Source organism: Ceratotherium simum, chromosome 3 (genome assembly GCF_057802395.1).
Source record: "Ceratotherium simum simum isolate JZ-2026a chromosome 3, ASM5780239v1, whole genome shotgun sequence".
Classification (NCBI taxonomy): Eukaryota; Metazoa; Chordata; class Mammalia; order Perissodactyla; family Rhinocerotidae; genus Ceratotherium; species Ceratotherium simum.
In genome coordinates, this window is record NC_141902.1 from 62,081,149 (window position 1) to 62,092,008 (window position 10,860).

General features: G+C 49.7%; 1 protein-coding gene across 1 annotated transcript in view; it reads left to right on the forward strand.

Moving 5' to 3' along the window:
- CORO2B (coronin 2B) overlaps positions 1–9,048 on the forward strand; it is a 136,842-nt gene extending 127,794 nt beyond the window's left edge. The window contains exons 9-12 of the mRNA XM_004421745.3: positions 2,621–2,733; positions 3,071–3,161; positions 3,365–3,504; positions 7,073–9,048. Of these exons, the coding sequence (XP_004421802.2) occupies positions 2,621–2,733; positions 3,071–3,161; positions 3,365–3,504; positions 7,073–7,204 (476 nt within the window). The 3' untranslated portion in view covers positions 7,205–9,048. The remainder of the gene's footprint in view (positions 1–2,620; positions 2,734–3,070; positions 3,162–3,364; positions 3,505–7,072) is intronic.
- The last annotated feature ends 1,812 nt before the right edge of the window (positions 9,049–10,860 follow it).

Consider the following 10,860-nt stretch of genomic DNA (forward strand, 5'->3'; position numbering starts at 1 on the left):
TGACTGACAGTAAAATGGAAGCCCAGAGATCCTGAGGTCCTGATAACCATCCCATTGACTTCACCCTTCCTCAACTCTCTGTCATCCCCAGCTCCCTCACTGTCATCCTTTTATCAAATAGTTTAAAAAGCGGCCTGGCCTTTGGAATCTCAACTCCAACTATGTACTTAACCCCTCTGAGTCTCGGTTTCCTCATCTGTAAAATGGGGATAATCAAACCTACCTTGAAGGGCCGTTGTAAAGCTTAGAGACCATGTGGACAACACACTTGGCAGAGCACCTGGCTCCTCCTGCTCCTTCATGTAGTTGTTCAACAAACATTTATTGGGTACCAGCTAGATATCAGACCCTGGACTAGGTCCAGGTATACAGTGATAAATAAAACAGAACACAGCCTTACTCACATGCCACTAAAGTGCAGACAGACAATAAACAAAGAAGGAAGGAAAATATCAGATGGTAGTAAGTTCTAAGCAAAGAATCAAATGGGGTGATAGAACAGAGAGTAACTGGGGGTGATTTTAGACCAGGTGATCAGGGAAGGCCTGGCTGTAGAGGTGACATTTTCAGCTAAGATCTGAGAGGCAGGAAGGGGGAAGAGTAGTGCCAGCAGGAAGAACAGTTAGTGCAAAGGATGAGCCTGGCATGTTCTAGGAACAGAAGGGAGGTCAGTGTGGCTCAGCATAGAGCAGACACTGTGACGCAGCAGAAGATGGGAGAGCATTAGGAGATTGAGTTGGAGAGCTGGGCAGGGGCTGCAGGGGATGCATTAGACAGGATGTATTAGGGCTCTCCAGAGAAACATCCAAATATATATATATAAGGGGATTTATGAGGAATTGGCTCCCGTGATTATGGAGGCTGAGAAGTCCCACCATCTGCCATCTGCAAGCTGAAGATCCAGGAAAGCCAGTGGTGTAATTCAGTCCAAGCCTGACGGCCTGAGAACCAGGGGAGATGATGGTATAAATCCCAGTCTGAGGGCAGGAGAAGATGAGATAAGATGTCTCAGCTTAAGCAGTGACGCAGGACAAAAGGGGCCAGTTCCTCTTTCTTCTGCCTTTTCTTCCATTCAGGCCCTCAATGGAGGATGATGCCCACCCACATTGGGGAGGGCAATTTACTTTACTGAGTCCACCAACACACAAAATTAACCATCGCACAGGGGAAGGAGTTTGGGTTTTATTGGGAACTCATTGGAGGGTCTTCTTTTTCTGGGGGGCTTCGGCGGGGTGGGAGATGGGACATTGTGATGTGATCTGAAAGGTTAGTTTAAGATTGCTGTGGCTTCTGTATGGAGAATCGATTTTGAAAGAGCAGGAGGGAGGCAGAGAGACCAGTTAGGAGGCCGTTGTGGACTTCTAGGCAAGAGAGGATGATAACTCAGGGGATGGCCTGAAGATGAGGAGAAGAGGATGAACCCAGATGTATGGAAAGTAGGGTCAGCAGGACTTGGAGAGGAGGACAGGAGAGGGAGGAACCATGGATAACAATATCTCCTCATCCTCCTCACCTGTGGCCACTATTGAGCATTTACCATGAGCCAGGCACTTTTGTAGGTTCAGAGTGGCTAAGTAACTCACCCCAGGCAGGTCGCATAAGTGGCAGTGCCAGAACTCAAACCCAAGTCTGGTGGCTTCAAATCCCACTTGGGTACCGTTAGGCCACTTCCCTCCAGCTCCTGGAATCCCCATATCTGGAAGAGCAGCCTTCCATTCCAGTCGAGGAGAGGTAGAACCTTAACTCATGTTCACATCATGGGGAAGGAACTCACGTTATCTGTGCTCATCGCCACGCCAGGCAGTCAACAAGGATCTTCGCGCTCGGTCCCCTGACCAACTCATGAGGGGCTACCACTGTCCTCCTCTAACCAGCCGAGGAACCTGCAGCTCAGAGAGGTAGTGATTTGCCTAAGGACTCCCAGTCAGAAAGAGGGGCAGAGTCAGGATTCAGACCCAGGTCTGTCTGACCCCAAAGCTTGTGCTCCTAACACCACAATGCGCTGCTCCCCGAGTGGGTGTTCAGTTGGTGCCCCTAGTAGGGACACTATGACTAGTGCCCACACGCAGACAGTACACACACACACACACGCAGGCACTGTCGGTCCTAGAAGACATATGACGGAACAGCAGTCTTAGGCTGCATTTAAACTTCTGAGATATGTGGGGAAAGGCTTCTCCGTCCTTCTTTCTGTCTGAGGACCAGTGACACAGGCTTAGGGAAGCCAGTTCATTTCAGAAGGTGATGGGCTCTGTGACTTATACTGTAACAACACTCTGTGACCTTCCCCTTCCCCTCTGACCCTCAGGAGTCTCATCTATAGAAAGAATGGACTAGATTCAAATATATCTACAGCCCCTTCCAGTTCTGAAAGGCCCCGATTCTAAAGCATGCACCTTGGTGAGGCAGGTCTAGCCCACAGGGCTTATTTGAGAAGTTACCACCCAGAGGCAGACCTGACTCAAGAAGCCCCCAGCCCACCTGCTGCCCTCTGCATGGGGCGTTGCCCCCACACCTAATGCCCACCCCCTGGGCCTTTCCCCTGGCCAGGGCCTCAGGGTGGAGGGGCACAGAGGCGGGATTCCCAGGCCCCCCTGGAGCCATGTGTGCCTGTCCACAGGGGTCATGCCCAAGCACGGGCTGGATGTGTCGGCCTGCGAGGTGTTCCGCTTCTACAAGCTGGTGACTCTCAAGGGCCTGATCGAGCCCATCTCCATGATCGTGCCCCGGAGGGTAAGTGGGGCTGGGCTGGCCTCCGAAGGGACCCCTGCATTGAATCCTAGCTCGCTCACTGCTGACTGTAAGCTTGGAGGCGCCCAGAAGAAGGAGGTCCTATGAACTGAGGGCTTCAGGCCCAATTTGGGGTGGGGGGTGGGGGACATTCTAAGGTGGGGACAGTTTGGCTTGCTCACTAATCAGGGTGGGAATTCCAAGCCTGTGAGTGCAAAGGCTCGGAGGCAGGAAAGCAGGTAGTAGGGTTGGAGGTCGGCAAGGAGAAGCATCTGGCTGGAGAGCAGGGGTTCTCTCGGCAGCCCCCCATCTGTCCACTCTTCTGCTCCCCCCGCTGTAGTCGGATTCCTACCAGGAAGACATTTACCCCATGACGCCGGGCACGGAGCCAGCTCTGACCCCTGATGAATGGCTGGGAGGCATCAACCGAGGTACCGCAAGGGGTGGACCTCACAGAGGAGGCTAAGAGACTGCAGCCCTCGCCTACGGTCTAGCTCGCCCCATTTCCCTTGCCTCTCCTCCTGTTTGAACTTCCCCTCACACTCAGCCACTGTCAAGCCGGGTGTCAGTGGTCAACACCATCACCTGCCAGCCCATCGAACGGTCAGTGAGAACGTGTTCCTTGCTTCCTTAGATCCCGTGCTGATGTCGTTGAAAGAAGGCTATAAGAAGTCCTCAAAAATGGTATTTAAGGCTCCCATCAAAGAAAAGAAGAGCGTTGTGGTCAACGGAATAGATTTATTAGAAAATGTCCCACCCCGGACAGAGAACGAGGTAAGGAATATAAGTTATTACCTCCACAGGCTCTGGAAGAGCGAGACCTTACATTTCAATTACGGGCTTCAGGCCTTTAAGCCAGCTCGATTCTGAGACATTTTTCTTTCAGTGACAAATACCATAAGTAGCCTGCTATTGGCTTCCGTTGCCTCTGACCCCAATAAATAGAGGCTGGGATATGGTAGGGATATTGACGCCCCTCCCCCTACCTCAAATTCACTAAACCACAGCGTTACGTGTCTCCTCATGAATTCAATTCAGAATGTTGCTGTCATTTGTTGTTACGGGAGTTATAAATTCCTGACTCACGGGGAAAAGCCGGCCTCATGCATTACAGCACTGCCTTCCTCCCTGGCACTGCAGTGGCAACAGGGTCTGACAGTTTCCTGTTTTTGTGGAAGAGGCTGTTTATGAAAGTACTCTTTGTACCATTTGGAATGGGAGCAGCTCATTCAAGGGCATCCATAGCTGGGCCTTGTCCATGTGCCCCAAAGGCTTCTCCTTCCAACCACACCCTCAATCCCTGGTGCCAAGACAGTTCAGCTCAACCGGGATCCGCAGAATGCCTCCCGTGTGCCAGACACTTGGCTTGATGCAGCTGAAGTAGAGATGGCTGCATGGATCCGTCTGCATTTGAATCCTGGCTCTGCCGTTTCCTGGCTGTGCCCGAGCAAGTTTCCTGACCTTTCTAAGTCCATTTCCTCATGGTAAAATGGAGATATGAAATGCTGTGAGCATTAAAGAGATAATCCCTAAGTGTCTAGCAGTCTTCCTGGCTCATACTAAGTGCTCAAAGAGGCTAACCATGTTTGCTATCTATTGGCATATTAGCTATCTGTTAGCTATCTATTGTCACAAATTACCCCAAAACTTAATGACTTAAACTCACAAACATTTATCTCTTAGTTTCTGTGGGTGCCTGTGGCTCCAAGTCTCTCATAAGGGAGTAAACTGTCAGCTAGGGCTACAGTCATATCTGGAGGCTCAGCTGAGAAAGGACCTGCTTCCAAGTTCACTCACGTGTTGCTGGCAGGACTCATTTCCTCACAAGTTGTTGGACTGAAGGTCTCAGTTCCTCGTGGGTTGTTGGCCAGAGGCCTCCCTCGGGTCCTTGCCAAATGGACCTCTCCATAGGGCAGCTCAAAACATGGCAGCTGGTGTCCCTCAGAGTGAGTGAGCAAGAGAGAGTATCCAAGACAGAAGCCGGTCCTTTTGTAACCTAACCTTGGAAATGACATCCTGTCACTTCTGCCATTTTCTATTCATTTGAAGCAAGTTACTAGGTCCAGTCCACCCTGGAGGGGAGGGGATAACATCGGGGAGGGGAACATCTTAAAGGGAAAATTGGCAGGCAAACTGATAGTTGCTGTAAAATATATTTATGTGCCATTATAGAGATGCTCAGATTTCTAGGGCTGAACGAAATCATGTGATAAATGGGATTTGTTTCAAAATAATCCCCAAGGGGGGTGTGCAGAGGAAGTGGGTCACATGTTATCTGTTGAAGCCAGGTGATGAGTACTTGAAGGTTCATGGTCCAATCCTTATTCTTTTGCATATATTTGGCATCTTCCATTAAAAAATATATATTTTTAAGTACCCTGAGAAGATAGAGGTACCTGAATTTGCTGTACTAGCCCAGGTGGGTGTGGGCCATAACAAGAGCCCGAACTCAGTTCCAGTATCGAGTGTGGAGAAGGGGGAGTTGAACAGTAGTTACACTGAGTAACACTTAGCTATAGACTTATCTGTATGCATCAGAACTGAGGATGTGGAGGAAAATCTTAAAGGGTCTCTGAGCCGACAACACAGATGCCACAGTCTCTTTACATTAAAGTTTGTGCACCTCCTCAGTGGGAAGAAATTTGCTCAGAGCCTGCTAACTCCGTTTTTGCCCACAATTTTAATCATCACAGTAGACCAGAAGCAACCAATTAGAAAATGGAGCTGCAGGTGGTACACACATTGGGCTAAGTGTGAAGAGACAATTGGTAGCTTGATACAGGGGAGGAGACTAATGGTTGCACAACTCTATAACTTCACTAAAAATCACTGAATTGTACACTTAAAATTAGTGAGCTTTATTGTATGTGAATTACACCTCAATAAAGCTGTATTTTTAACAAAAGCTAACCAAGAAATTACGCAAAGACATTTTGAGAACTTAGAAGGCACGGGAGTGCGTAAATAATTTACTGTAGGGCAAACTGCGTATCATCCCTCTGAACAGATGTAACCAGGACTGGTTTGTTGGTTAATTTTTTTTTTAAAGTCAGTTAAAGGAAAGAATCATAAAAATGATATATATATATATTCTTTAAACCATTTTTTTTCATTTAAAACAAAAACATAAAGATTCCTCCAACATATTTTGATGCAGGATCAAGATGTTTTCTTTGAGGCCTCCCCTGGTTGGGATCAGCTGTCTTTTTCACGTAAATCACACTTTAACTCTAATTTCCGATTTTAGTTGCTTTTAGGTGGAATAAGAACTTAAAGTCAACCTGAAAACAAAGCCCTAGTTTTTTCAAAGTTTTCCCTATTTTTTTTGACAAGTTATTGAGGTCTGATTTACCTATGGTAAAATTCATTCTTTGTAGCGTACAGTTCCGTGAGTTTTAACAAGCGCATACAGCTGTGTAACCACTATCACACAATCAAGATATAGAATATTCCCCAATCTGTTATGGTAATATCATCTACACCTAATACAGCAGCAACTTTTTTAGCATTGCCTCTATGAAGATTTTCTAATGCATTCAACTTAGTTTTTATAGAAACAGCAACTCTCTTTTTGTATTCATATTTCATCAGTTTATGTCAGATTTAATTAAATTATGCAATTGCAAGAACAAATGCAACTCACACCAGGAAGTTTGAGGACAAACACCACTGTTTGTTGGTGACATTGAACTCAAGTGTGTGGAGTCCTCAGGTGGCCGGCTGCCTTCCAGGGCTCAGTGTTTTGTGGGTGTCTGTCGGTCTGTTTTACGGAAGAAATGGAGAGACTGGTCAATCCCGAGAGTCCTCTGCGTGAAGGTCTGTCAAGATACCTGTGCTTCGCCCTTGCGCACCTCAGCAAATGAATCACTGCCCCGTGCAAACTTTGGTGTTCCTATGATAGTCACCTGTCAGCAGGAAAAGCACTAGGTTTCATTCTGTACCCTAGGCCTCCTTAAGAAGAGACAGATGTAAAACATTTTAGAAAGGTTTCCATCCAGAATGGTAAATAAATGTGTTAGATTTGGACCCCTAAAAAGGTAAGCTTGGGATGTCTGGAAAACTGGCCTCTGTGGACTCACCCTTCCGCGGTGACCCTGAGCCAGGTCTGCATAGGCCACAGCTTTCTCTTTTCCTACCTCACAGAGGAAAGTAGGAGCTGTGAGCTGGGTCTGGAGAAGGGAGAGCTGCAGTGACACGAGTCACCTGGGATGCTGAAGTGGGGGAGCAGTGGAAGGCCTGGGGGGAGAAGGGCGGGGCAGGGGTCCAGATACCCACTCGAGAAGTCACTTCTCACCTGCTCTCTCCCTGGCCCTCCGTGGCCCCCTCTCTTCGTCCACCCCAGCTCCTCCGAATGTTCTTCCGGCAGCAGGATGAGATTCGGCGGTTGAAAGAGGAGCTGGTGCAGAAGGATATCCGCATTCGGCAGCTACAGCTGGAACTGAAAAACTTGCGCAACAGCCCCAAGAACTGTTAGCTCCCCGGGTGGGCTGCTTTCTAAGCCGATCTCTCCGTTGTTTCTACTCATCCCTTAACTTTCCCTTATCCGGTGATCCCAGAGACAGAGCCAGGACTGGAGCTGGGGGAGAGCCTGAGGACTCCCACCTGCCACCTCAAGAACTGGAAGCTGACCTTTGACCTCTTGACCTCATGCTAATAAAAGTCCCCAGCCTCTCCCGGAGACCCACCGCTGTCAGCCCCTTTCCCTGCCACCCCAGGAGCCTTGGCTTCCTCTCGGCCAGGCAAAGACCACGGACTCTCTGAGGGGTGCCGTCAATGGACCAGGGAGCGCAGCGGGAAGCCAGCATCCCAGTAGACTTAGAACTTGAACTTCCCCCCGCAAAGGGGGCTGCCAGGACTTCTCAGCACTCCCTGCTGTGGCTCGCAGCATCCCTGATGGACCATATCGCCGGACTGCGCGTGTCAGCTCTTCCTCCACTTCCCCCACCTCCCTCTATTCCCTCGAAGCCCCAGAAGCCCAATTGTCCTGACAAGGGTTGCAAGCAGCCCAGCTCCTGTCTGTCTCTTGCCCTCTCTTTCTTGTCTTCAGGGAATTAAGAGGATTGCTCGCCAAGGCCATAATGACCCTTTGCCTTCCCATGATTCTCTTCAAAGCTCTTGCAACACCCTTTTCCCATTTAATTTGTGAGGCAGGCAGGGTAGGGAATAGTGTCCCCATTTTACAGTTGACGGAACTGAGGGTTGCAATGGGGAAGTGACCTACTAAGTCACCCAGCAGGTCAACAGTGGACCCAGGCCCAGGACCTAGGGTGTCCAGACCCTGTGGCCAGGGCCCTTCCCACTGCATCAAGATGCCAATCCCATGGGGGTTTCACCGGTGCCCAAGTCTCTGTGAAGAATGAAAACTGGAAACCACTTCTACCGTCTGCCCAACACCAGTAGTGCCAATGTGTCACACTGCCCAGTTGAGGCCCCTCACAGTGCCCCTCCTGACCCCCACCCTCTGCTCTTACTCCCTGGGGGACTCCCTCTGAGATGAGGCCTCTTCCTCCTGGAAGCTGAGGCTGAGAAGGGGGGAGCTCGGCCCGGGGAAGGCAGAGCAGGGGTCCGATTGCTTCAAGAGATGCTCCGCGTGTGTCTCTCGCCACTGCGATCTCAGCCACTTTCAGCCTTACACTTGTAGAATGACCACAGCCCCTCACGTCATATAGCACTTTAAAGTTTACACAGTTCTTTGACACATAAGATCTCATTGCACCTCACATCCGCTCCAGGAGGTAGGGTTCATTCTTTTCATTTTACAGATGAGGAAACCGAGAAGTGGCCCGAGGTCACAGGACTCTGAAACGCCACATTTCATTTGGTCTTCTACACATTTTCTTTTTTTCCTCCTTTTCTCCCTTCATTTCCCACTATCCACAGAGTCCATAAACACTGTTCTTCTCAGAAGAGTCATGGTTTGGGGGTGAGATCTGGCCTGGGGATCAAGAAATGGGTGTCCACTCTTCTCTCTCATTAGCTAGGATCTACTACATGCATTATACTCCACACCTGCTCTTCCCATGGCCGCCCTGCAGAACATCCATCCAGATGGGTGACCGGGGCACCCACAGCCCCTCCAGGTGACCTGGGCAGGGAAAGCCCCCCCCAACCCCTCGGGCTTTTCCTCCAAGAACCTTACACCTCTCAGCCAGCTAAAGCAGGGTCTCCTCACCTCCCACTCCTGCGGCCAGACAGTGTCAGCTCTCATCTCCTCCTCCCCACACTTCTTGAGCTTTTTTTTCTTCCCCATTGACCTTTGTGGTCTTCTGTGATTATTTATGCTGCCTCCCAAGGATAGAATTGAAATAAAATGTTTTCAACTTATCAAAGCTGGGCGTGGCCATCTCATTTCACCGTGGGTGGTTCCTGCTCTTGGTCACCATGGTATCTCGATGGTCACCTCCCCAGCCGCGGCTCCTTTGCCTTTCGGGAACAGCACCCCACGTCTGTATCTACAGATACAATTTCACACTTTCATTCATCTACAGTGAGGCTTCTGAACCTCAGCACTATTGACATTTGGGGCCAGATAATTCTTTGCTGTGAGGGCTGTCCTGTGCACTGTAAGATGTTTAGCAGCATCCCTGCCCTCCACAATCAGATGCCATAGCAACCCGACCCAGTTGTGTTGAACAAAAATGTCTCTAGATATCACCCAACGTCCCCTGGGGTGTCAAAATCACCCACAGTTGAGAACCACTGTTCTACAGTTATTCACTAGTCATCTGCTCTGTGCCCAGCCCTGTGTTGGGGTCTGGGGAACACCAACGTTTTACATTGGAATGATGCTTTGCTGTTTACAAAGCACTATTCCATATCTTTGACTTTTTATCTTCACAGCAGCTCTAGGTGTTATGTTCTAATGTTATCCCTATTTTTAAGAAGAGTAGTCAGGTCTAGAGCGGTGACATGCTTAAGGTCACTCAGCTGATATAGTGAGGGAGACACACAGGGACATGGATCTTCTGAGCTCAGAGCCAGAGAAGGTACATGCTCACAGTCCTAGCCAGGCTCAGAGCTGGGCAGAGTCTGTTCTGGGAGGAGGGCTGGGGCCCATCATGAGACAAGGGATGTTGGGCAGGGACTTCCAGGCCACCAGCGCACCCTCGCACTCTCACCAGGCCAGGGTTGTCATGGAGCAGAGTTGTCAGGCTGCGAGGTGGACTGGCACGGAGCAGTGTGGACGCCACAGGAAACTTGGAAGAGCCAGAGTAGAGCGATGAAGGCCCTAGACAAGAGGGCTGGAGAGGAAATGATAAAGGGCTGGAGAGGAGCAGTGGGCAGGATGCCAGAGACCGGGAGTGGGGGGTCCAGGCCCAGCTCTGCCGCTGACTGGTTGTGTGACATCGAGTAATTGACGTCTCCTCTCCGGGCGTCATTTTCTCCATCTATAAAAATGGACACAGGACAATTTCTAGGGCCCCTTCCTGGTCTAACATCTTAAGTTTCCATTATACCAGCAGCTGGGAGAATGGGATGATTCCCCAAGACCACCCATTGTCTAGCATGAGTGGTGCAAACAGGAAGTACATCAGGAGAAGGGAAGCAGCAGGACGGCTTCCTGCAGGGCTTGGGTGCAGAAAAGCACTTTTGCTAAACATGAATTTGAACAAAGACAGCCCTGGAGTTTCTGCCCTAGATCAGTTGACAAAGTCCCGGGCTTGAAAGAAATGCTAAGGTCGTTGAGAGTCCGGCCTCCCTAAGCTCCTCCTCCTGGGATGCTGAGGAAGATGGAGCAGGTGAATGGACAAGGTGATCTGTCTCCGGTGTGCCTCTCGGCCACCAAATCCTCAATTCTGAGCCCAACTGGGCAGCTCTTTAATCATTACTTATTAAGGCAAATTGTCCAAGGTCAGTCGAACTTGATTTCCCCCCAAGAAGCCCATTTTTCCAACTGCATTTGTTGAATTCCTCATCCTTGTTAGCTGTCCACGTGCCCTCTAGTTCTTTGTCTTCTAGGATATACTCTGCTGCCGCTTACGGCCCAGCCCATCACACTGCTTTGATTATTGTGAGGACGGAGGAGAGCAAGCCCCCCTCCTGGCTCTTTGTTTTTTGTGTTTTTTTTGTGAGGAAGATCAGCCCTGAGCTAACATCCGATGCCAATCCTCCTCTTTTTGCTGAGGAAGA